At 42.4% G+C, this 27,413-nt stretch overlaps 2 protein-coding genes across 4 annotated transcripts in view; one reads left to right on the forward strand and one right to left on the reverse strand.

Annotated features, from left to right (window-relative positions):
* kcnj11 (potassium inwardly rectifying channel subfamily J member 11) lies at nt 1–1,612 on the forward strand. The gene has a single exon (XM_084734651.1). The coding sequence runs from the start codon at nt 137–139 to the stop codon at nt 1,292–1,294; it is 1,158 nt and encodes a 385-aa protein (XP_084590777.1). The 5' UTR covers nt 1–136; the 3' UTR covers nt 1,295–1,612.
* Nucleotides 1,613–3,071: 1,459 nt separating this feature from the next.
* The window catches only part of mob2a (MOB kinase activator 2a), a 77,480-nt gene continuing 53,138 nt past the window's right edge, over nt 3,072–27,413 (reverse strand). For 2 of the 3 annotated variants that reach the window (XM_084733576.1, XM_084733575.1), the window contains exons 2-5: nt 12,705–12,865; nt 10,929–11,022; nt 6,241–6,365; nt 3,072–4,946 (exon numbers count right to left, since the gene is read on the reverse strand). In XM_084733576.1, coding sequence (XP_084589702.1) covers nt 4,627–4,946; nt 6,241–6,365; nt 10,929–11,022; nt 12,705–12,865 — 700 coding nt within the window. In that variant the 3' untranslated portion in view covers nt 3,072–4,626. Of the gene's footprint in view, nt 4,947–6,240; nt 6,366–10,928; nt 11,023–12,704; nt 12,866–21,329; nt 21,542–27,413 lie in introns of those variants that run through there. The other variant, XM_084733574.1, reaches the window with a different exon arrangement.

Here is a 27,413-nt window from a genome sequence, read left to right on the forward strand (position 1 = left end):
GGCAACGTGAGGAGGCACATACCTCCAGGAAACAGGCGACAACAAGAGTCTCCTTCTTTCTGACCGACTGGTGAGAAAACACACCGGGACAGAGGAAATAATTCATCTTTCCATCTGTCCATAGCATGGGAGCGCTATGTTGTCCCGGAAAGGACTCATTCCAGAGGATTACCTGCTGACCCGCCTGGCTGAGGATGTCTTGCAGCCAAAATTCAAAGCCAAACAGGGCAAAGCAAGGTTCGTCGCCAAGAACGGCACCTGCAATGTGGCGCACACCAACATCCGAGAGCAGGGCCGCTTCTTGCAGGACGTCTTCACCACTCTGGTGGATCTGAAATGGCTCCACACGCTCGTCATCTTCACTATGTCCTTCCTCTGCAGCTGGCTCCTCTTCGGGATGATCTGGTGGCTCATCGCCTTCGCGCACGGCGACCTGGACCAGAGAGGAGAGGACTTCGTCCCGTGCGTAACGGAAATCCACTCCTTCTCCTCCGCCTTCCTCTTCTCCATAGAGGTGCAGGTGACCATCGGCTTCGGGGGCCGGATGGTGACGGAGGAGTGCGTCTCCGCCATCATCATCCTGATCGTGCAGAACATCGTGGGCCTGGTCATCAACGCCATCATGCTCGGCTGCATCTTCATGAAGACCGCACAGGCCAACCGGCGCGCAGAGACGCTCATTTTCAGTAAACACGCAGTGATCTCTGTCCGCAACAACAAGCTGTGCTTCATGATCCGCATCGGAGACCTGAGGAAGAGCATGATCATCAGCGCCACCGTGCGGATGCAGGTGGTCCGGAGAACCACCACGGAGGAGGGGGAGGTGGTGCCGTTGGACCAGATCGACATCCACATGGACAACCCGGTGGGGACCAACGGCGTCTTCCTCGTGTCCCCCCTCATCATCTGTCACGTGATCGACAAGGACAGCCCCCTGTATCAGCTGTCCGCCTCCGACCTGCAGCACGAGGACGTCGAGGTGATCGTGGTGCTGGAGGGGGTGGTGGAGACCACCGGCATCACCACGCAGGCCAGGACGTCGTATGTGTCGGAGGAGATCCTGTGGGGGCAGCGCTTCGTGCCCACCGTGTCCGAGGAGGACGGCATGTACGCGGTGGACTACTCCAAGTTCGGTAACACGATGAAGGTGCCGACGCCGTGCTGCAGCGCCAAGACGCTGGACGAGGCGGGAGGCATCGCTAAGTTTAAAATAACCGAGGGCGTCACCTTGCGGGCGTCTGTGAGGAGGCGGAGAGGCACCACGGTGCGCAACAAGTCCAGGAAGGAGAGTTAACATATGCATTTTATATAAGGATTAATTATTGAAGTGTGAGGAATGTTAAATAACGAAATCATATTTATTTTATAATAAAACACACGTTATGGATTACATGTAATCAGTAGTCATGAATGCAATCAAATGTACGCACACATGAAAAGCTTTTTACTCAGGGTGAGTGTGAAGATGCACAAAGACAGAATGCACTGAGAATCAGGAGATGCGACTGTTATAAACCTGAAGAGGAGCTCATGTTGAATGTATTTTATCTTCTTTTAAAAAAGAGTGACTGCATGCATGTCAGAGCAATAAAGAGGAATACTTCATGTAAAATGTGCTGTGGATGGAGAGGTCACATCATGTCACACTCCACGCTTCCATGAAATGATCTCACAAGCAAAGTCCATCTAGTTTGGAGGCAGATTTCAATATATCAGAACTTTTGAAAAGTTTGTCAATGAGCTGCAACAATTAGTTGATAAACTGGTCAAAAGTTGCAATGATTAAACTATTTTGATAACTAACAGTTTCAGCCATCTTTCAAGTACAATTGTCAAACATTTGCTGGTTTCAGCTTCTCAAATGTATGAATTTGCTCCACCTTTGTCATTTATGAAAGTAAATGAAGAGTCTTTGGGTTTTGGACTGTTTGATTGGTCAACAGAAGCAATTTGACTCTACCAAGAGGTTTAAAGTCTGAGACTGTAGGCGTCTCTTCATACAAAGCTCAGGAAAAGGCACCTCTCCATCTTAGTTCAGCTCAGTACCTTGATGTCTATGGGGTCATAATTGTATTATTTGATCTCATAGACACTCAACATTTGAGCCAAGTTATCTAAAACAGCAATATTAGGCTAACTTCAAACTACACCAAAGACATAAAAGTGGTCTGTCCTGTGCCTATTTATTTCTGAGCTGTCTAACCAAATCACACACATCAAGACTTTGCTATGTGATCTCCTTTTGGTAACTAATGTAATGACCAATGTAAAATTTCTTCACTTCCATTCTCTGAACCTCCCCTGAAAACCCCTGGACTAAACAATTAATCAGAAGGTTATTTGATAATGACAGTAATTGTTAGTTGCAGCCCTACTATCACCTACGATCAGGGTGATGGTTATATAAATAAACAGAAGTGATTCAATCTGGTTATGAAAGAATTAAACCCAAGATAATTATCAACCATTTTCTATTCCAGAGATTGATTTAATCTCCCACATTTCACATAAAGGAACCAATAACATTTCATTTGATCCTGTCTGCTACCTGATTTCCATGTCCTTCAAACTTTAAGTCTACAACAATAGACCTTTTTCACAGCAGCCATTTTGACATTAAATAGTAAACAGGTTTTACCACTGATAACAATTAAGGGTCCGTTCAGGTCAAACAGGGTCAGGGTGCTGCTATTGTGCAGCTGACTCAGTGAAAATGCTCTGCTGCACTAAATGCAATTAGTTTACCTTATTTCTTATCAATATGACTGCTGTGAAAAAGGTCTATTTGCAATGCAGATTTATAAATTTGTGGTCAGCGAGTTCAGATTGAGGAAGCCCATGTGACATCACTGTGACATGATCATTTTTATCCCACTTCACAGAGCTCCGGCAGAGTCACAGAGGACAATTGTTTTTAGTGTGAGTAGTTTTCCTCATGACTAGTAAACTGTGTGTTGAGCTCCTCTTTACAAACAGCAACTATTTTCTGAGGCTCCACACGAGATGCTCATGTTTCTTTCCTTTTGAATAATTTACACAAAGACATTCATACAGAAGACGCTGAGACACGGTGGCATTTCTCTCTTTTATTAGATTATAATCCGCAGAGCTTAAAATATTAAATTGCTTTTAACTTAGTTAATAATTAAAATACATAAAAACGAGAGCCAGAACTGAAGAACCCTGCAAAAAAAAAAGAATTAAAATAAATAAAAAAGGAGAATTATAAACCCAATCCTCCTCCATACAGAGGCTAAGTCTGACAGAACCCGCTTGCGATTCTTTGTACAGTAAAGTCCAAGCAGACTGTGCATTTTCTATACATGTGTAATGATACCATTATTGTTATTTCTCAACTAATTTTCCTCTGATAATCTTTTTAAAAAGCAAATTTTAAGGGAAAACAAATAACCAGAAGAGGAGTTTTTTTTTTGTTTTGCACTGGGAGCACTGGTGACTGTTACACAGCAGAGCAGCACCGCACCATCTACTCCCCCACCCCTTTTCTGTCTGTCTCCGTCTCTGCCTCTCTGGGCCTGCAGACATTACCTCATGTCTTTGTCCTTCTGTGCTGCTGGAGTGGGGGGTGGTGGTGGTGGTGGTGGTGGTTTGAGGGGCTGCTTACACCAGCAAACAGCTGTGATTCAGCCTCAGTCTGTCTCAAAAGTATCGACTCTCTGATCAGATTAAATATCTAACATACAATCTTTATATTTTCTTCTCTGTCTCCCTGTGTCTGTGGTGTTCTCTATGTGTTTGCTGCCCTCTGCAGGCGGGCTCTGGGACATGTTTGTTAGGGGTACACCAGGTGATTATGTGATTATACTGGAGTTAAACACAATCAACACGATCTGTCATACAAGGGGCTGAGCAGTCTGGTGAACAAGGGACAGAGAATGAAAAAGAAGAGAGTGACTTCTCTCTGGCAGCAGTGACGTATTCTCTCAGGTCCTGAGTAGGAAGCGCTTTAATCATCCCCCACATAAACAACCCAAACAGTGATTGGCTAGTAATTGCCCCGTCAGGCAGTAACGTGGCTCCCTACTGGCCAGCGTAGTGGCCGTGCACCCGTGGGCCACTTCCCGGAGGCGGGAAGGACGAGGCCGCGGGTGAGCAGAGACGCCTCTTCTCCACACATTAACAACACTGTACAATAGTAGGTTGAAGCAAAGCAGAGCCCCCTTCCTGTACTGTATGTTAGGTAGAGGATGGAGGGAGGTGATGGACACGCCGCACCCCCCCGCCGCCAAAACAAAAAATAAAACTGAATAAAACTTCAACAAAAAAACAATAAAAGTGAAATAAAACCAAAAATAAAACATACACATACTTTTTTGTTCCTAGTTTAAATTGCAGAGAAGATGGGAGGGATTTGCCCCTGGGAGGAACGCTCACGCCAATTCCTGCTGGCGTGACAAACCCCTCCCCGCCACCCCAAACCCCCCGAAAACCCTCCCCCCCTTCCTTCCGGCTGGTTGGTTGGTGTCGTAGCGAAATATAAGGGTAGTGGAAGGTCTCTTAAAGTCCTGCTGGCACCGAGGGAGGGGGCCAGGCTGTCTTTCCTTCTCTCCTCTATCTTATCTTCTATCACCCCCGGGGCTGCTGTCTCACCGCCGGCCCCCCTGCTCATCTCTCCGTCACGTGGTTTTGTGAAGAGGGGGAGGGTGCTGAGGCTGGGGTGGAGGGGGCCGGAGCGGGCGCGGGCAGCGGGGCGGGGGTGCAGAGGATTTCGGACAGGTCGTCCATGATACAGGTCTCCTTGGGGTCGACCAGGTTGAATTCCCTTACGAAAACGATGAAATGTGCATACAGAGTGTTCAAGTGGCCCTGCAGGTCCAGAGCCACCGTCTCTTTAAAGTGCGCCCAGTAGAGGTGAGCCAGCACGTGGAACAGGTACCGGCAGATCTTCTTTACCAAGGACTCAAAGGAGTTGGGGAACTCTTTGCCTGGATGGAGGAAAAGGAAACAACACAGGGAAGACTGGATTAGGACCAGGAACCACCATGAGGAGGAAAGATGTTTGAAGCACATAGCTAGTGTCTACTGTCAATAAATCCCGTAAGAGGCCGAATGCATCAGTGTGTCTTTCAATACTTCTGACTTATCTACCCTGTCTGTGGGCTATTTGTTCCAGTGGAGATTAGGGGTGGAAATCTCTTGGCACTTCACAACGTGATCTGAATCTGATTGAGAGGGCTATGACATGATTATAAAATATTGCTGCATCTTAATGTATTAATATAGTTAATTTCTATACACAATTTACTTTTCTTACTGTGTGACTTTTTGCTATTTTTTAAAACATAGCGTATGTGTAACGATCCCTATTTAGTTTAGTTAGACGCAACCTGCATACACTGCGACTCTTGTCCCTTGTCCCTTCAACTTCATTGAAGACAAAATGCTTCCAGCTTTTAAACCAGGAGGTGTGGGTTGGGTTGTGTCTCCATTTGCAGTTGCTCAGTACACAGGATGCACATGTTAATGTTCATTATGTTTCACAAATCGTAGGCTGGTATTTTACCAGATTAAACCATTAAAACACAACTGGTGCTCTAATGCCTCTGAATCTCTAATATTTACAGCAGCAGGACTGTATACACTGGATTAAGTCAACATAAACTAGTTACTGTGTTCATAACGAAGCAACATGTCACCCAGTGCAACACTGTGGCTCACTGATGTGTTTTTAATAGTTTTTGGACGACAATAGAACAGAGAAAATATGTTATTGTTTTGGTCTTTGCGTTTTGTTGAGAATAAAAAAATATAGAACATCACTAGTTTTATCCTTTAATGACTAAAAATCAGCCTCAAGCTTTTGTAATAATATTACTGTAGAGCTGAAATTACTAGTTGATTAACTGAAAATGAATACGCAACTATAAAAATGATCAATTATTTCTCACTTTTCAAGCAAACTGAATATTTTGGGGATTTGAAGTGTTGGTTGAACACAATAAACAACAATATCAAATGGCATTCTCTGAAACTATAATGGACAGTCTCTATTTTTGTAATAAAACAAATTATTACTTAATGAATTAAAAAAGAAAAATTAATTGAGCAGTGATGATAATTTGTAAAATGCAGCCTTAAATAATATCACTGTAATTTCTTTCAAATGTTTATTGTTGGCCCACCACTCATTTACTACAATCGTAAATTTGCACATGTGGAGCAGCAGAGGGCAGCAGCACAACACCCGTCACAGGCCTGGACACAGAGACAAATACTCACCGTATTTTGTAGGAAAGATTTCCTCATCTGTAACCAGTTTCTGACAAAGACTCATTACAAAGTCGACATATTGTGGAGCAGTGCACTTCGTCTTCTTCCCCCTCTCGTCATACCAGTAGTATATTCTAGACAGAGAAAGAAAAAGAAAACATGAAAATCCACGTTCTCTCACACACCTTACGAAATGACACATCATGGAGGAGCAGGATGTTACTACACAACCGTCAACTTCTATCTTAATTAATCATAATGAATGTTTCCTAAAGAATGTCTGTGGTTTAAACAGGAAGAGAAACAACAGACAGGTGACCTCTGAGACATAAATGTGGCCAATGAGACATTACCTGGCTCCATTTCCTCATTCAGGGAAAACCCACACTCCTGAAGACGTCTCACTATCTGACTGACAATGAAGATGCTGTCCAGTGACACTACAAACTGTCTCCGCATTTCACGTTTGCACGTTTTCATTCCAAAGGACCTGCTGAACTCTGCCCCGGAGCTTTAATTTCCTGATCGGACCAAATTTCCCGCTGTCAGAAGAGTTAACGGGACACTGATCCCTCCAACAATCCTGCGGCTGGTCAAACATTTACAGAGGGGGTGACCCAGATAGCTGCATTGCAGGTGGGTGGATTAGAGTCATAGTTAAAGGTCAAACAGGAGGTCAGCAGACACCTCAGAGATAGATGAATGAGCAGCAGGCAGCTATTAGCAAACTAACGATGGACTGGAAAGGTAACTACAGACACAAGGCGAGCCAACTGATCGGTGAGCTGGAAACTTGGTCGACTAATAAGCATGTGCATACAGGTGTAACTGTTAGTGGTGCAGGTCAGGGAGGCAGTGGGGCAGACATTACAAATCCTGAGGAATGTAAAGCGTCCACATAACTGACCCGGCAGGAGGGGACCTACTGACCACAGACTCTTACAATACACTTACTCACGCAGGATTAGACTGTGTGTTTGTGTGGGAGAGAGACTGACTAAACTACAAACACGCCTTTCATACCCTCCCAGACATGATGTAGACATGATACAACTATGGCCACATTAGAGATGCAATAATTAGTAGAGTAATAATTTAGTCAACCCAAAGAAAATTGGTTGCCATTTATTTTACTAATTGATTAATTGTTTCACTTTTCAAGTTAAAATGCAATTGCAATTAGATGAACTGGGTACATGGCTGCCTCGTGGCTCTTTTTTAATATATAACCTTTTCTGTGTTTTCATGTATTGTTTTTATTCATTCATTACTTAATTTGTAATAACCAGCTCTTCTTCTATTTTTTTTAACGATGGAAGTTATGGGTGGGCAGCTGCTCTTGTCTTGGGTGGAGTTAAGTGGTCATGGATTGTTACCATGGCAGGAAAAATGGCATGCTGTACAACAAATATATACCTTGGTATGTGATAAGATGATATCTGCCTACACTTGGACAGTAAGTTTGTTTAAAACTACTACAGTGTGTCTTAAATTGGTCATGAAACACTTGCACTTTAATACCGATGGTTCTATATAACTTACCAAAAAAAACATCTTTGAGAAGATTGTCTCTTTCTATATGCCTGCCACCGGGTTCGATTCAAATTCAGATGAAATGAGCTTGTGTTTGCATTTTCCCCAGGCAAAGTTACAGTGAATAGTTCATTAGCCAGTTAAAAAGAAGCAGGAGATTTTCATTTAGATCATTTTAAATTTGACGATATATATTATGCAGGAAATACTACCACTTTTGTCCACAGGGGCTTCTACAATCAAAATATGAAAGTAACTTCTAGTAGTAACTTTAAGATTGGCACTCCAACGGCTATAATTCAGGTTCTGCAAGACAGATTACATGTTTGCAGAGGAGCTCAGTGGCCACCTGAATGTTTTGCACACTTTGCAAATAGGAAATCAAATATTTGATGAGTAATTTGTAACAAAGCTTCAACAAATACGTGCATTTTTACCAACTAAATCCAAGATGGAATCAGCTATGAGGAGCTAATGCTAATGAACAGTGGGAGCACATTACCACACAACTCCCTCTCTCAGACACACACACACACACACCCATCTATCCACCCACCCATACAAAATGGGTCTAAATAGCTACCAAATGGTTCCGTTCCCTCATAGCTCATGGAAACATTTTCTTCCTAAAATAGTGCTGAGCTCTGCCTTCGGGCAGGGGCACTGACGCTGCTGTGACTGAGGCTTAGTCAGTTTTCACCACAGAGGGGGACGCTGGTGCCAGGTCCTGCACGGGCAGAAAAAGGGTGGGGTGCTGGGCAGTGGGGAAGGTACATTCATAAATGGTGGGCCTAGTCTTAGTAACACTTTTGACAGTAAAGATTTTAGTCAAAAGAAAAAATGCATTAAAATTTTAGTGAATACAGAGTGGAGCTCTGAGACAAATGCAAAAGTTCTCTCCTGTATTTTTCCTCTTGATTAAGACACTACCTCTGTTTCCCACAAGTCAATAGACTGTGCAAACAAAAACATGTTCATCTGCACTAATCTCTCCACTCCTCACATACTGCAGGCAAAGCACATTTGCATCTTCTTTCTCTCAGGGTGTGGGTTAGCAGCACTAACTTAAGGTGACAGCAGTGGAAAAATCCAGTGTTGACAGAGAAGTTAACTCGTGACACGTTTCTTTCTCACAGCTAATCTGTCATATATGTGTCATTTCTCAGTTGTGTTTTTAGCCACTGACATATTTTTGTGCGGGGTGAGCACATGCACTCGTAGACTAGTCTGCATGTAGAGCTGTGTAGTGACTGTTGTGGTTTGTCAAAGTGTGGGTAATCCAGTTTTTCCAGCCCTCAGTACACACAGGGGCAACGACGGCCTCCCTGCAAAGACAAGGGCTCACACATAAAGATGGCACCCCGCCCTGACAGGGCAAACTAGTTAGATAAATACTTACAGTTAGTCACCTCCCCTCTGTTAACATGGCATGAATAAGCCTCCGTGTTATGATAATCCTTTAAACTTTTAACTGCTGCAGAAGTATGCCATGCTTTACTTTACTGTACACAGCAGCAATTAACCACATTTGGAGAAAAGTGCAGCTACAACATCCCTCTAAAAACACCACATTTGTGAAAGAATCTGTCTGGTGGCTTCAGAGAGGTATGAACCTGCATTTTGCAGCGCTGGAGTGGGCCTTACCACTGAAACAAATTAATTTAAAGGTGGACTCCTTTGGCAAAGATTTGGTCACTGTACTTCATCTAGGCTGTGTGTGTGATATGAATATAATGATATTAGCAGAAATCAGATAGCAGCAAGAAACATAAGCTGACTGCAGGGAATTAAAGGTGACGCTACACCAAGCTGATCCATGAGATGTCTGCTCAGTGGTCAGATTTGATACCAAGTCTACTGCAGCAGCTAAGTGACACATCTTGAGTAGACGAAACCAAATGATTTTCAGTTAGTACCTAACCCATCCACAAGTCTGAAAAAGACTTCATCGTCACCACAGACATGACATAATCTATATAATGACTGTGTTTCCGAAATAGAGTCTGGAAAAAAGAGGTCAAAAGCAGCCAAAGAATCTGGATTTGTCAGCTGTTTGATGGTTAAGAAAATTCACCCAAAAGATGAACACATTAAGTGATTCTTTTGCTGTCTTTGACGTCTTGATTTAAAATCGGTGCATCTTCCTCTATGATAATGACATCATCAGTGAATAGGGACAGAGGCAATTAGCAGTTTCCTGACCAGTAAACAGGATATCTTTTCTTGGGGTTTTATGGCACAAACAAATGTCTGAGAAGACGACAAATAAATAATAAAAACAACAAGTGTGAGATAAATTGTCATTGTCTTGACTTTTTCTAGCCCACACTTGTTAGGGACACTAACAAAAAGAAAAAATTTTGAACTAATTGATGCTTGGAATTTGTTCACTTTTAAATATTGTTGCTCAGGGCTGCAGGGTTTTGCGCAATGGCTTTATCATCACTGGTTTTAATTGATATTTGGTTGAATTTGTTGATATATCATTGTTTATATGCTACTATGGAGGAGGATTCCAAATCAAATTTGCCTACAGGGACATGAGTATATCAAATCGTACTAAAAAGACTATAACCAGCTTGATTTATCTAAGTCAGACTGCTCAGGCCTCAGTATATCATAGTTGTTGAAATTCTTTATGTTAGACACAGCAGTTTATATTACAAGACACACAAATCAACACAAGGGCTGTTTTCTTTCCTCTCCTGTCTGGAGATTCTTACATTGGAAGAGGTAAAGTGTGCTTACAAGAGCAATGAAAAGCATGTCAGGATCAGACTGGAGGGAAAAAACACACAATGAGGTTTGCGAGGGTGTACTTGACAGAAATGTGAACACGTCCTTTAAATATGCTGCTGCGGCACAGACACAGCAAGTATGGAGACACAAAGGTGCCATACTCAGTGAACCACAGCTCCTTGGCAAATATAAAGTTCACTGCAGTACATACGAGCTGCATAAAGCACAATCCAAAATGGACGATGTGGGTAGTTCAAGGACCAGAATGAACCTGATGCACCCTCTGGGCTGCGAGTTGTCCCCCGATGACCGGGGTAAACATCCCTTGATGAATTAACCAATGGGACACTAGATTTGTGATGAATAAACCAATGTGCCTGGGCAGGTGAGCGATGAATAAACCAAAAGCGGTGGAGATAACTTACGTGTTGCAGGCCGTCATGGCTTGACATGTGTCCCCAGTGCAGAACTCTGAGATGGTGCTGTACTGCAGGTTGATAAGATTGAAGAATGTTGTTGCTGTTGGAAAGACAAGAAACCAAGTCCATGTTACTCGGTGTGTGTTCAGTTACACAGGAATAATTCATACATCAAAAATACACGTGAAGTATGTGTGTCATGTCACGTTTGTTTCATTATGGATGACGAGGACACACCTACAGTACTCTACACTGCAGTGCATCTGTCTCTTTGATCAGTTGGACAGTCACAGTCACATGCACAACACTAATCCATCATATCACCACATCCTTCAACAGAATGTGCGTCTCTGAAAATAAGTGGAAAAATGGGAGGTGGCTGCAGCTTTGGCAAGCACTGAAGTTGTTGCTCAAGTCTTTGAAAACTCAAACAGGTATTTCTTCTGTGAAGAAAACACCTCCACAGCCTGTTCTGCTGCAAAACAAAGTATCTGGGGTCTATTCCGTGTTAAGAAATGCATCTCTCACACAAAAATATTTTTTCTGAATGTTCTGAATGTTAGATGTATGCAGACTTGTGGGATCTTCCTGGTATGGTGACATTCCCTAAACTGTGTGCCCTTCTTTGAAAACAATGAATTTACTTTTAAAGCCTGCACACTATAAGACAACACCATAAAATGTTTCATGTAATAATTTAGGCTTCTGTGCCAAACTTCTCTTAGCAGTTGGTCTCCAATTTGTAAAAACTATGATTTTCTGGCTTTCCATTGTGATTTTCATATGGAACAAATGAACCCTAGGATACAATTTAAAAGTTGTCCCACATGACACTTACAGGCTCCATCGTTTTTTCCTGCACAACAAAGTAGCCACCAAGGGGTATATATTCAGTGAAAGCACTGTTGGGTTTTACATGTGGGCACAATTAAATGACTCCAATCATTATTGATTTGGTTAAACAAACCATTTAATCAAAATATCGCTCAGCCCTATTGTTTATGTTCAAGCAAAAGACCGATTAGTGGTGGATGCAAGATGATACAAGTCGGGTTATATAACTTCCAATTTCAACACATTAACATGTGCAAACATGTCCCATCTGTTTCATATAACAGAGTTTTATCGGCCTAAAATAAAGAGGGAAGAGGAATGTTTTCCTTTTCCCTCACGAGCACCTGGCTGGTTTGGATACGTAACCAAAACAAAGTCAGGGAGACAGACAAAATAAAGTGTCTCATGAGATGGATCAAGCAGCCAGGCCACAGCGAGTTTACAAAACTCCAGAAATGATGCTCATAATGACAACTATAAATTTCATTAAGAGTTAAAACACTGTACTGAAGCTGGCAGTAGTCGCTGGTGTTTAAAGACACTGTGTGTGTGTGTGTGTGTGTGTCATTATTAGGAACAGGCTCAATGCTTTGCTAGGCCTGGATCATGTTAAGGGCTTGGCTTTGTTGGAGTTGCATCTCCAGCATCTCAGGAACATCTTGTCATCTCCAGATTACAAATGTGACTTTGAAAAACAATTCCAAACCCTTGAGGAAAATAATAAATTATGTTGGAGCAAACACTGAGCTTAACTAAAGGATTTTTCTGTAATAAATTAGGTAATACGCCCCATTCATGTATTAACCATGACCATTACAGGCTTACAAATTACAGTAGTGGAGGACATCATCCTCAGCTTTATGTTCAGGTGTGTGAGCTCCTGCTCCATGTATATTCCTACACATATACACTGATATTTTCTAGTGCTGACGAGCACCGGTCACTCACTGTTGCTGGCTAGCCATTCGTTGAGGTCTATCTCTCTGGGCAGCACCACCAGCTCTTTGAGGTCAAAGTCCACTACACGGATTTTTGTGTACTCTAGCTCCAAGTACTGCTTCTTCTCTTCTGCCGGAGGCTTCTTTCCATTTGGCTTCGTCTTCGACTTCCTGCAACGCAGAAGAAAACAGGACAGGTTAAGGAGCTGCAAACGGCTTGATAAGGGCAATACACGAAGAGGGGAAAAAAAATCACAAAGAGAAAAGTGCACAAGAGTGATGCAAATGATAAATGTACTAGTTTATGTGACGCTGTAAAGGATGAGAGGCAAATATATTGAAGTCAACCAGACATTCAGGTAGCACTGAATGTGGAGGATCAATCAACACACACAGATCATTTGTTATTGAAGCTGCAGCAATAACATGATTAATCAATTATCTGTCAACTGTTGAATTAATAGCAAATTATTCTGATAACTCATTATTCCTTTTAAGTGAATTTTTCTTTAGTCACCTAAAACAGCAAAGTGAATATTTTTAGGTGGAGGACAAAACATTTGAGGTCATCGCTATGAGCTTTACGAAACAGTGATGAACATTTTTCATTTTCTGCCATTTTCTGAACCAAACATGTAATCAGTTAATCAAGAAAATCACTGATGAATCAATAATTAAAATTGTTAGCTGCATTACATGCACTTTAAGTGGAAAAAGCTAGTGAAACTCTTAACTCTTTAAGTTACAAAACTCATACTTTCTGCAACTTTTCCCAAACTGAGCTCACAGCAACCTAAACAGACCAAACAAAGAGTCTTCTGTTGCTGTACCTGACCCATTACTCTGACCTCTGACCTAATGTTAGGTCCATATAGCCTTAGCAGACAGCTGCCCCAAGCACCTTGTACTTCCACTGCTAGTTTTAGCATGGGGATGTCATATCACACTCTTCCTGCACTTCCAGGGCTGTAACCTCTCCTCCCCCCAGACCCATGCTCCCCGTCTGTATCAGCAGAAGCAGTGCAATCTGGGGTCAAAGGTTGAAAGGCTTGATACATGAGTGAGACAAATAAACAGAGGTAGAGTTGTCTGAGATGGTCGTTACCAAATACAGACTGATGTAATCGACTGCCCAATTATCTTCCTTCTTCATGACATTGAAAGTTAGAGCTAACAATAGCCAACTTGATCAGTATTCTATTCAAGGTTTCCTTCATCCTGTAATGACTCTATTCCTGTTACCAACATCTTTATTTCGCTCCTTCCTGGCTCTGCTACTGTAATTTGGGTTTGTTTAAGGACAGGGGAGTTTCAGTTTGCTCCCTGAATTTATTGTGCTTATGTTGACCCTCATTTCCGTCTGTCTTTCTTGCACTCACCCCCTCCTCTATCTCCAGTTCTCATCCCTCCTCTCTCCGCACGCCCTCTGTCCAAACACACTGATCCAGTCGTGTGTTCTCAGCTCTCACTTCTCCTTCCCAGTATCACTCCCAGACCTTCTCCCATTCCCAAAATGCAGCAGCCCCGGCTAACAGCAGTAATGACGAGGGATCATAAACACTATTTTCCAGCAGCAGCCAAAACCCTTCTCACTTTCACTCAGGCTCTGCTGCGACTTAGGCTGGACTTTACAGGACAAACGCGGTGACTGGTAGGGTTTCGTTCACAGTCCACATGCAGATGGAGATATTAGAAATAGATTCAGAGAGAAAGGACTGAGAACAGAAGGAGGGGAGCGAGAGCAGAGGGGGAGAAAGGAATGAGGAGAGGAGGTAGATCGACTCAAGCCCAGCTGATATCCATGGGAACTAATAAACACTTACAAAACATGACAGGACCGTGGAGCACGAGGCCTCTTGGCCAGAGCACAGTATTCAAAAGCCCTTCACAGTTTTAATGCCCCTCTCCAGGAAGCGTCAGCCTGCTTTCCACCTCAGCAAACAAGGGAAGGCATGTCAACATGTGGATGCACACAGAGCCTGCAGTCCTCTGCTTTGTAAATGTTTAAGTTTCCCCCCCTTCTACATGTCTTCTGTCATCTAATTTAGCTGTCAGGAGAAATGTTTAGCTGTAAACTGCCTTCTGGCCTCCTGTGAAAATGTTAAGACCTGAAGGAGCAACACTTATTGCACACACACAACACTGCTGGGGTTCTCATTTGTTGGGTAATGATTCATCAAGGTATTCCTATCAGACAGCTCTTGAGCTTGTTTTGGCCTCATTTAAAAACCAAGGACACCACCGATTACACTGCTGGCTAATTATTAATGAGTGGCCACTTTCTGTTTCATGTCTCCTGTTGCTCTGCTCTCTTTCTGCTTTTACAATATCTTGTTTTTCTTAAGGCTCATAGGCATTTCTTTCTGTTCATTCATGGGTACAGGCCCACCTGTCTAACCAGCCTATTGTTCAGGGTTAGAAGCCTCAGTTCTCGAAGTTTCATCTTTGCCCTCTCTTTTCATCTCTTTCTGCCCTTTCCCTTCATCTTTCTATCCCCAATTATTACTCTGCTTCCCATTTAACTCACTCAGCAACGTCTACTCTGACACACATTTTAATAGAGTGCTGCAGGGATGATCATTTTTGTGGGCCAACCCAAGAAGTTAACAAGACACTGGTTCCCAATACAAAAAGCCAATGGGATTCTTTCATTGGATTATTACAGAAAATAAGATCTGTGGCAAACAGAGGTTTATGATACTACCACATCTTGTTTTGTTTTTTTGGGGATTTCCGATTTAATATTGAAATGTGACACTCCACACTACACCACTGTTGAATGAAACATCATTACCACTAAATGACCTTAAATTAAAAAATAAATAAATAAAAAATAAAACGGCGTGATGGCATTTGTGTATCCAACAACCTCTGTAGTCTCATTTAATTACTTGCTAGCAACAGCTTATTTAAGACATGTAAAATCTTCCAAATTCTTGATGTTATATAACAAAATAGGAAAGTCTGATGTTAACTGCAGACTTTATTTCAGGCTTCTAAGTTAAAACTCATTCAAAAAGTCCACTGATTTTGAGACAAGGGGAACAGAAATGCTAAAATGTTAACTAATTTCAGTATTACTGTTCCTTTTTTTTAAACTTGAGGCTCCTTCCTACGTCTGTTTTATCATTTGTTTCTTTTCTCCTTATCTCTGTCTGCTTCCTTCTCCCCCTTCTTCTTGCTCATGAGGGTACAGACGGATTCATGTGGTCCGTGTGGTTTTGCACCGTGAGCTACATGTTCCGTCATGTGAAAGAGCTTTATGAGAGGATGGAGCTTCATCCACAGATACCGTCAGCTCCCACAACTTTTCAAAGGCTTTGCTAAGCCCCTCAGAAAAGCTGTTCGGCTCCTGCGAAAGGTTCAACTCGGTTCTTTCGCCCCCCTCCCCTCCTTTCCTTTTGAAAACATTCTGTTTCACTGAGCTATTTCCTGCCTCTCTCCCTGTGTAATTTCATCATTTTCCATAAAAACGCCTCCTCTGCTTCTTGTGAACATTTGTGTGGTAAGGGGAGGTGAAATTCTGGAGCCATTAGTTTATTTTAGGATAAAGAAAACTTCCTCAATGCCAACACTCCTCCCCTCATACGTACATAGACTGTCTTCACTACACACACACACACACAGCTTTGTCTGTTCTTGGTAAAGTTCTCCCAGGCCAGTCTTTGCCATAAAAGGCAGCAGATGCCTCTTTCTCCTCGCTAGATCAGGGCAGGCCAGAAGGCAGGAGTGGAGGGGAACTGAGGCCAAGGCTAGGCACATGTCTCCGGGCTGGGGGGAACAGCCATAGCCTGCCTGGCACCAATGGGAGCGAGTCTGTGATACCAGAAAACCTGGTCAGGCTCAGTGGAGTCTACAAAGAGCCATGAGACAAATCACGTGCTGCAAAGCTGACGTCTCTTGAACTTTTCAAGAAGAGGTGGAGGGTGTGAAGCAGGAAGAAAGACATGTTGGTGTTTATCTGTAGTACAATAAGGAAATAGGGTTGTATAGTTGGGTGACAGGGAGTTTAGTGCTGCAGAGCTGACTCAACAGCTGCTCAACTTTGTCTGTTAGCCACTCTCTCTCTTATCCCTTTCACTTTTCCCAGCAACACTGTCTCCCTGATCCTCACCGGCTGCTTTCACTCACTACCTTTCCTTCTGAACACTACCACCAATGCCCAGCTGACACACCATGTTGCACACATACAAACGTGTGAGTACATGAAAACATTAAAACACACACACACACACACACACACACACACACACACACACACACACACACACACACCTCTCTGGCTGCAGGCTGCAGGCTGCAGACCCCCCCCCCCCCCCCCAGTTTTCACGGCCGACCCCAGCTGGTCACAACAGCTGCGTCACAAGTCCGATCCCAGCAGAGACCTCGAGAAAGTCCACAAGAAGTGAGTCCTGTCTGGTCTGAGAAAGTGTGTTTGTGTGAGCATGTGTTAGCTATATGTAAGCTAGCTGACAGTGTGACTGCTGAATGCTGAACACACTTTGTTTGAACAAAATAAACTTTATGTAAAGAGGAGCAGCCCTCTGGCAGGTACACCACGAGCATGTCTCATTACTAGAATCTGGCTCCAATTAATCCTGGAATCACTCGGGGCCACATTACAGAACTATGCTGCAGAATTAGTTTAAGTGCTTTCTCTAAAATACTACAATTTGGTACTAAAGATCTCCCCTTTCCATCTATTCCTCCTCCTCCACACACACACACACGCACGCACGCACGCACACGCACACACACAGCTTAGTACTATTTAACTACTACTATTTAACCACTTAGTTAAAAAAAATAAAAGGGTGAACTGTTTTACTCATTGAACTAACTATAGGTCAGATATAATGCCTTGGCATTTACCTTTTTCAAATCTGGCCTTTTTAAAAAAGTAACTGGGTAGGCCCAATCTGATGCTCATGCCACGACTGAGGCCTTGGAGCTTATGTTTTGATTGTTTCTCTCTGTGATTGAATACAACTTTAACTCTGAAACCCGTTCAACAAAACCCATGCAGTGACTTTCCCCTCCAGCCTGCTGCTCCTGCCAAACCCGACATTGCACAACTGTTGCTTGAATTGGCCTTCTGGACAGCAGAGGAATCTAACTATTGGCATATGGATGCAGTTAATGTGATCTGTGAGGGTGAACAGCACGTGCAACGATCCAACAAAGAGGAAGTCTACCATCTTCTGTTAAGATGCCTGCTGTTGTGGTGATCAGAGAGATTTGCTTTGAATTCTGTAAACTGACACTCCAAGGCAAATGTAGTAAGAGGCATTTTCAGCAGATTATACACCAAATAAGATATCTAAATTACATGATTTTTCCCGTCATCTCCCTGGAACAAGAAAAGGTGCACCAAAGGTGAAAAGATATGGCCTATCTTGTCACCACATGGCCCCAATACAATTTACTGGAAAATGCCCCCTGTCTTTACGATAAGGCAATGAGAGATAACAAACACTGCAGACAACAATCAAAGGTCTTCAACCCAGAAACACAGGAGAAATCAAACACTTCTTACTGATCTGACCTTCACACACACACCTGATAGGTCACAATAAGAATCAATCAGGAAGTTGCTACCTCCTTTGTTAACTGACTGACAAATCCCCTGATGAGGGTTTTCAAAAAATGCACTAAACCATCAATAGCAACAGGATATTGTTCCAATCCCAGCAGATAAGACTAGAATTGAGTGAATGAACTCTGCCATTTTGTAAAAAGAGTAGCTTCAGTCAGGAGGATCAGTTTTCTGCAAGCCTGGCCTCCTGATCTATTTCAGGATTCAAATTGAATAGACCCAATGGCTCTTTTCCCTGAAAAACCACAGACAGAAGAGAGCAGGCAGTCTGAGCACACCAAAGCTAAACCACAGCAGCCATTATGGGGCTAAAAAGAGACAGAGTTAAGGATGGACTAAACCAGAGGTTCGGCCTTGCAGTGGTTAAAGTCTACAGAGTATACTGTTCACTGAAGTTTCTGTGTAGTTTTAAAGGGGCCCCGTTGCAAAAAAATGTGTTAGTTTTAGTTCTGGGGTAAAAAGATAAGAGGGAAACCAAAAACAAAGAAGGCACAGCTGCCACCACTTAATCAGCAGCATCACCGGGGGTGTCAGCAGCACTGTAAATCAGTAAATGAGGATTGTAGCCAGGGTGCAGGCCTAAACATGTGCACACACACACACAGAACCAATTCAACTACTGACCCAACCCCAGCACAGATCTGGCTCTACCTCCTCTTCCCCTTGTCATCCTGTGCTAAGTCCCATTCACTGGCTCTTGGGCCTGCAGAGTATGTAAGGACCCCCTGCCAGCACTATAATGGAGCCTCATCAACATCACAACGCACATGTGTGACAGGAAAGGGGGAGTTTGGGTTTAGATAAGGCCGAGCCACTGGTTAAGTATTTGGCAAATGTAACCTTGTTGGAAGAGGGTTAGCTCCAACACTGATTTGGCACAATATGAAGCGACTGATGTGGACGACACGAGTGAAAAGCTGAATGAGATTTCTCCACAGTCTGATCCAATCAGTCCATCTGAATGAGTCGAATAGTAAAGCAAAGCAGAATCGAGTGTGTGTATTCAAGCAGAAATTCTGAAAAAAGGTGTCAAGATTACACAAGGCTGCATATTCACACTCTCGGGGACTGGGCTGTTAAAAGCTATCTTAGCCATCTTTGCCAGTCTAGTATTCATAACTGCATTCAAGCCAAGGGCACTGAACCATTCACTGGAGGAGGAAACTGGCTAAAAGTGGAACTATAAACAGGTCTATGGTGCCCCCCACCCCCTCATAAAACCCCAAACTATGCATCCTTGTTAACTTTGATGGAGTGTTTTTAGTTCAGTTTTTCCTCAAGATGTCAAATTTGTGGAAACCCCCCTTTTGTCTCTCCCAGGCAAATAAATTAAAGGTGTATTTAATTGGAAACCAGCTTTCTTAAGGCTGTTGAGTTCCCAGTAAAATAGGAGCAGCAGAACATGTCTCTACCTGTCACAGGTCTTGCAACAGACATAACAAAATACTGTAGAATAACACCCCTCAGCTGCGTCCATTACATCCTGCTTACAATCTGTTAAGAGATCCTAAGATGGTGGATTTTCTCCTCACTATCACTCCCCACATCTTGAATGGCGACAATAGGTTTTGAGGCATGGGCCCTTTGGGCTGAAACACACCTGTCCCCAGACTTGAAAGGTAAGAGGAAACCTCAACAAAAGCATTAACAGGATGCTCTGTCCCCTGGAGGAACACACTCATAATGACTGCATGTCTTCTTCACATGACACAGACAGTGTAAATACACATATGTGAACTGGTTTAACATTAACTTCTGTGACATGTTATTTTTCCTTGAACTGCATTCTCCACGGTCACAACTGTGGGTTGTGTCACTTCACATGAAACACAAACACACTGTTCATACTCCTATTTGGGTCATGCATTCTTTGAGTCTTGCGTCTTCTCAGTCATATTGTGATCTTTAGATGCCTGCTAAAATAATTGATTTTAAACAGCACATTATAACCTTAAATATAGGTCAAAATGCTTTCCAATAAGAGAAAACAACCAATAAACAAGATCAAACAGATACCCAGGTGCAATAAGGCCTACTTCACATTCTAAATCGTGTTTTTTTTAATGTGCATTTCCTTTCATTTTCAGGTTATAATGTAGGCTAGGGCTGCAACTAACTATTACTGTCAATATCAATTAATCTTTGGATCATTTTCTTGAATATCTGAATAGTTAGTTTGATCCATAAAATGTCAGATAATGGCAAAAAATTTTTGATGTCTCTTTCGCAATGCCCAAACAAATACTCAATTATCAAAATGATTTATATATAATATTAATTTGATCGATTATGCGAATATTCATCGCTGCCTAGGATGGAAACTGGATACTCAGAGATTGGATTCAATTAGGATTTAAAATTTTGCTGTACTCTGACCATGATGTGCTCTTTTATCATTTTTTTTTATTAAAAACAAAAAGTTTGCGTGCTTGTGATTTAAAAATAATTTCCTCCTTAAGTCGTCTATTCTAAAACGTTAACAGGCGTCTTAAATAATTCATTAGAGCAGATGAGGAGGCAGTATCACATTTCTCTTGCTCTTGTTGAGTCTTGTTAGTGAGAGCTGCAGGAAGAGGAATGAGGCATTCACGTCCCCCTCTCACCCCCGGCTGGTAAATTGCTGTGACCCCGGAACCAGAGGGTCCTAATACTTGTGTAATTACTGCTAAGAGGAGACAACTCAACAACACGTTTTCGCGTCGTTTTTGACAATATTCGGGACTTGCAAACTTAAATCTACGGTGTGTTCAACTAATGAGCACTGTTAAAGTTTCTGACGTCTGTGACATTGTAATACAACTGCTACAACTGAAAAACAACGAGGAAAATGACTCCGTGCCAATACTACAAACATTAAGGTCCTGAAAAAGCAGCAGTATACGACATATTAACCTGAGTAAAATATTATTTACTCGGACAATACGGCTCTCTCGGTCCCGTCGAAGCTCCTCTAAAGTATGTCAGATTTACAGTTCAGACTCGTCTCTGTGGTTATTAGCAGACACTTTATCAAGTTAAAGTAAGCAGCAAATTTTTTACCTTAGTACTTTTCCGACTGCCTGAAGCACCATTTTGCAACTTAGTCCGTTTCTGGAGTTTCTCTGAGAGTGCATGTCCGTCTTATCTCCAGAAAAGGAGCAATAATCTCCGACCATAGTTTAAAACATGAAGCTGTGATGTCTGAATATGTCCTCAACAGATTTACAGTCCGAGTCCTTCCAGGGTTCCGTCTGAAACTCCTTTACACAGCGAAAAAGAAAAACTTTGTGAGGACTGTACAGGAGGCCCTCCTCCTCTGTAGCCTTTCGTCCAATCAGCGAAGGGAACAGGAGTTCGGTGGGTGGGCTAAGGTGACGTCAAACGTCTGCCCATGTGGACGTGTTTCGTGCATCTCCCTAAAGTGTAGTTACAATGTAGCAACAGGTGGCCAGCTAGTAACTGTGGATTACAATTAAATAAAAAGGTGTTGCTACATTTTATGTGCCAACTGTAACAGCACAGGTTCACATAAGCTGCATGACCTTTTCAATGACATACATGACAAAAAAGTCAATATTCTTTGCAAACCAGAGAAAAACTACAAGTACATTATTTGTAATGTATGAGTTTATGACGTGTGATGAGCAAGATAGTTTTTCTTTCTATAAATAACCCATAGCTTCATAGTTTTATGTGTTTTGTCACTATAAAAGCACATAATCAGACTGAGCAAACACATCCATGAATGAGGACAGTGAAGTGTGGCTGAAACCTCGAGAAAACGCTAGAAAGTGGACTTCCAGTTAAGCTTATTTTGTCAAACTATGTTAATTTACAACAGGGACAAGACACAATGGTAAAATCCCTGTAATGTGCCAGTAGTCACTAAAAGGCTCATTTTTAGGGCTGCAATTACCTGTGGTTTTCAGCATCAATTAATCATCTGATTATTTTCACGAATCGATTAATCATTTAGTCCATAAAATTTCAAAAAGACATGAAAAATGCTCATCACAATTTCCCTGAGCCCTAAGTGATACCTTCAAATTGCTTTAAACAGTCCAAACCCCAAAGACACTTAATGTACTGTCATAAAAAACAAAGAAAAGCAACAAATCCTTACTTTTAAGAAACTCGAACCAGCAAATGCTGAAACGATTATTCGATTATCAAAATAGTTGCCAACTAATTGTCTTTTGATCAACTAATCAACTTACAGTTGCAATTAAATTGGCCAGATGTTGGATTAGCTATTAAAACAGCATTAATACAAACAAGGTGCAAAATCATAAACAGAAAAAACAGGTAAAATAAAAGAAAGCTGAACAGATGCTACAACTCCAAAAAGACTTATATGACTCACACAAAAGGCCAACTAAAAATGTGTGTATTGTCACAGTGTGTCACTTCTTTTAGTGTGAGAACTGGTGCCGGGTTGAGTGCAGCGTGCATGCAGGGACTGTGGGGCGACATTCCTCCTGTTAATTCTGAACTTCACCTGGATAGTCCAGGCTGGCAGCAGTCAGGCCTGTTCAAACATGTCAAAGCTGAGGAACCACTGAGGGAATCAAACAAAGCCTGTTTGAGAGCCAAAGGCAGATTCATAAGAATATCAAGAGAATTCTGTGCATGTCTTAGGGACAAGTCTTCACCCGAGGGAACTATCTGCAACACCAGTTTTGGAAGTTTCATATTATGGACATGATTTGAAGCATGAATACGATGTGAATTCTAATTAAATTGTCAACACAGAGAGCTGAGCCAACAACACATAAGTACAAAATGAACAAGAGGAAATGAACAGTGAATACTGGGAGTTGTGCGGTCCATGAGAAGATTACAACTGGTGTTACGGAACTATCATTCCCTCTCCCTTCTTCCCTTTAATTACTGCTTCCCAACAAACGTCCTCTCTTATTCTCTCCCCTATTGCTCTCTTCACACATTTCTCCTCCCTTTCTGAGTTGTTTTTTATGTGCCTCTCCTTCTCATTGTCTCCCCTTCTCTTCATCCAGTCTGTTTTTCCTCTCTGTCTCAGACAAATGCAGATGTGAGAAATACTGGACCAGCTGGCTGCTACACCATGGACACTCGCACAAAGACACGCTAATCTGTGGGATCTATGGAGCTATGTGCACTCTTCAAATGTGGGTGGGTGCAAGTAGCTGAGTGAGGAGGATAAAAGACTTTATGAGGGTATTGTCTGAGAGGACTGTACTCATACAGGTGTATTTTGTGTGTGCAAAAGTGTGTGTGTCAGTGAAGCATGCTTACTGCAGACAGCTGGACTCTCTGAGGGGCTGCTTGTTTATGTTTTAAAGCCTCTATGTGATCTGAGCGAATCAAAGGGACAGGCGGTTGGACAGGCCCCTCTCTGCACCCTCATCCTACATGACTGACTGCCTTCCTGCTTTGGTTTGGTGGGTGGAGCTGGGTGATGCAGGGGCCCAGTGAGAGGCTCCTGCTGTGGTAGCAGGGGTGAGGAGCAGAGTCGAGAGGAGAGAGACCAGAACAGGGCACTGACTTTTCTCCTGGCGCTAAATATAGCATCAGTCTGCCTGGCCAGACCCATAAAGAATACAGAGAACAGTGCACAGAGAGGGAGGGGAGGGGGAAGCATGCCATATGTGTGTGCGTGTGTGTGTGTGGGGGTACACACAAATAAATGAACAGCTAAATCAGTGACTGAGCTGGTGAGTGGATACTGGGACATGTAACCAGGTGTGAGAGTGATTTGTGGTGGGGGTTGTTCTGTTACACAGAGATTGAGTGGAAAGAGTCAAGAATTTTTTTTTAAGCAACTTTTAGACTACTTTATTTTGACAAAGTTGTTGCACAGCTGCCTGTGTTCAGACATCCAATATTTGAGAACTTTAATCTGTTTTAAAATTAGAACTGCAAGGCTTATTTGATTAATTGATTGTCAATTAATTTCAAGTCATTTTTAAGAAAAAATGCAGTAGTATCAAATAACTTCAACATCCGACTTTATATATAGCATAGTGTAACTTACATACTGTATATAAAGAGCTATGTGACATATTAAGAGTATAAAATTGTTGTTAGAGCCCATACATGAAGAGCTCATGTGCTACTTATGACCGCCCCAGAGAGGACAGTTTGTTGCTGTAATGGAAATCCCGTGCTCAGGAACTTTCCATTAATTTGCTCCTAACTATTGGATCCGTGCGGTCACTGAAAATAGAAGACATCCATTCAAGATCACTGGAGCCTGGCCTGGGCCTCTACACTCACCGCTGAGTTACTGTGGACAAAGTGCTTTAATGAATCACACACGAAAAAGTCAGAGTAGGTGCCTTTTAACTCAAAGTGGCCTTTTCTTTGGTTAAACAGATAACATGTAGTCACACCAGCAGTTTGTCGTGTTATGTGAACTGCAGGTTGTGACAGAGCAGGAGGAGACAGACATGGTGCCGGACCCTATTACGCAATGTGTGACGTGGATGGAAACCAACAGCCACATTCCATCATCTGGCAGACAGAGGTTTACGCTTTCTTCTCTGCTAACGTCACCTTCCCTTCCTCTATGCAGACAAGACATGGCATCACTAATCTGACACCTGCCCTCACCAAACCAGATGTTTCTGTGAAGCACCAATATATACCCAGCCTTCCTCAGGCAGAAAGTATGTGTGATGTCATGAATTAACGGCACAAATATGAGCTAAAACAGCCGACATCTGATTACATACTCATTTGTTTGGCGTGTGTTTGGGGTTAAATTAAAAACTTAAAGCGTTACATGATAACTTGCGAGGAGAATTACAGATTGTTGATGTGCAAGTTCATAGATTTTCTTCAAAACACATTATACATGTTCAAAAATAGAGTGAAAACATGGCAAAAGACTGAGAACTACAGTATGTAGTATTGAATTGTGGAGTTAAAGCAGACCTGAGATCCATATGTCCCTTAACAATATATAAGCAAGAGCGGATTAGCATTTAGCAGAGAAAGTGATGAAAAGACCCATTCCAGCAATTCAACACTGAAGAAAAAAACAGATTACTATCCTGTTGAAGATTGAGAGGAATGAGCCGATTCTCAGGCAGGTCACCGTCTGGCTCTGGTGGCTCAAACATATCTGTACAAGTCCAATACAGCTGCTAGACGTAACATCCATTTTTCATGTCTAAGTGATGTTTGACATTTTAAGACAGCATGTTTTAGAACAGCAAAAACTGCTTATTTTTTCCACAATTGTGAAACCTAATTTTACATACTTGGGTATTTTTTTTCAATCATTTAAATTTGGCTGAGTGGTTATGCACATATTCTGTAGTATGACAAGCTCTGAACACATTTATTATTGGCTTATGCAGCCTTTAACATACAAAACTATGCACGTCTAGAATAACATAAGCTGCTTCAACAGTACTAACCTCATCAAAAGACCTCCACCCAGGAGATACAGACAGTAAATTTAATGAGAAAACACATCACTCATTAAAAACAGCAGAGGAAAATAAATGAAGTTTATGGAAACACTGTGATGTCACTAGCCTTGTGACTGATGACTGTGTTCAGCCTTAATCTGTTGACTGAAGAAATTACAATGACAACTACAGCAATGACCGATCAGAGCGACAGATAACACCAGGAAAATAGACTGCAGTAGAGAAAAATGCAAGTAATTCCAATCATTACAGTCTTGACGTCATAACATCAGCTAGGAGGCGGTCTTATGTTGAAAGAAATATGTTGAAATATGTAACAATGGTATGTTTATAACTCAAGAACAATAACCAGCCACTAATATATGAAAGAGACAATGGACTGGTAAAGCAACAAAAAAAAAGAAAAGTAGTAGTCCAAATGTGTAGGACATTTTGGACGGAGAGTGTTGGCCTGCAGCACTCTCTTTACTGTTCAGAGAGATGGATGGCTGGCCCAACAGGTTGGGTCTGAAAGTCAGCGGACATTCCACCTATTTGAGACAAAGAAAACAGTGATTCGAGGCCAGCAGTAGATGAGTCACAACCGCAGCAGATGCGCCTTGGGGCCTGGCAACAGCTCAGTCCCAGCCCTACCACTGCAGGTCTCCAGCCAATCACAGCTGGGATCCAAATGACAGACAGGTCATGCACCCAACCGTGTTAAAACCCAAAAATGAATAAATAAAAATCAGAGCAGTTCCAAGTTGCTCTGTAAGACCTTCATTTGGCGACGTGTTCAGGGTGTGTGGGAGTGGTGTAGTATGTTTAGGTAAGGTCTTAGCCAGTGAAAACAGCACAGACTGAAGGCCTTTAGTGCCAGGGGGTTTTTCTATAGGCCCGGATAGAGGTCAGCAGGGCCAGGAGACACTCGGCACACTGAACCCAGCGACCCACCGTGTAAAACCAACCTCCTAAATTAGACAAAAGATTTTTGTATGTGTTGCCACAGCTACAAATATGTAAATACTGCCTGAATCTTCTCCATCTAAAAAATGAATATACAAGTGCTAGAAAACTAAAATCAGCTAATCTAGGTCCCAGAGCCAACTTCAAGTCTTTAACCTCCATTTCCACAAAATTCATTCACTCTGCACTGAATGAAATACTGAGCATGCGTAGCCTTGTATGAAGTGTCTGTGGAGAGTAGATGTCTGTGCAAAGTGCAGACAAAACCTGGACCATAATAGTTAGCCTCAAACTAGGCACTGCTGTCATGCACACTGTGCAGTAAGCACCGATGCTTAGATGATAAGGTGTTTTTTTATACAGTACATTGATGTATCAAACCCATTAAAGGTGGACTGGATTCCCCAATTTTTGACCACAAGTTTTTCCTTGCCTTAGGCCGGAGATATACTTGCTTTTAACTAAGTGTTCGCATACGCACCCCTACGCTTCATGGCTGCCTCGCGTATCCTGCGTCCATTTGGTTGTGCGCGTCCTCAAAAATTAACGCTACACATATGCAAACGTAAACGCATGGTTAATCAGCAAGTACATCTCCGGCCTACGTCTCTCCTGTCCACCTTTAAGCAGGGGTCGAACGCCAAGTTTAAGCAATTTTCAGGCCTTTTCAATGTGCATTTTTTAGCTTTTTCAGCACCTTACATCAGGGAGAAATTATATACTTATATACACACACACACACACACACACTCAAAATGATTATGGCCTATTTAATTTTTTA

The sequence above is a fragment of the Lutjanus erythropterus genome, chromosome 13, assembly GCF_056507025.1.
Source record: "Lutjanus erythropterus isolate fLutEry1 chromosome 13, fLutEry1.hap2, whole genome shotgun sequence".
NCBI lineage: Eukaryota > Metazoa > Chordata > Actinopteri > Lutjaniformes > Lutjanidae > Lutjanus > Lutjanus erythropterus.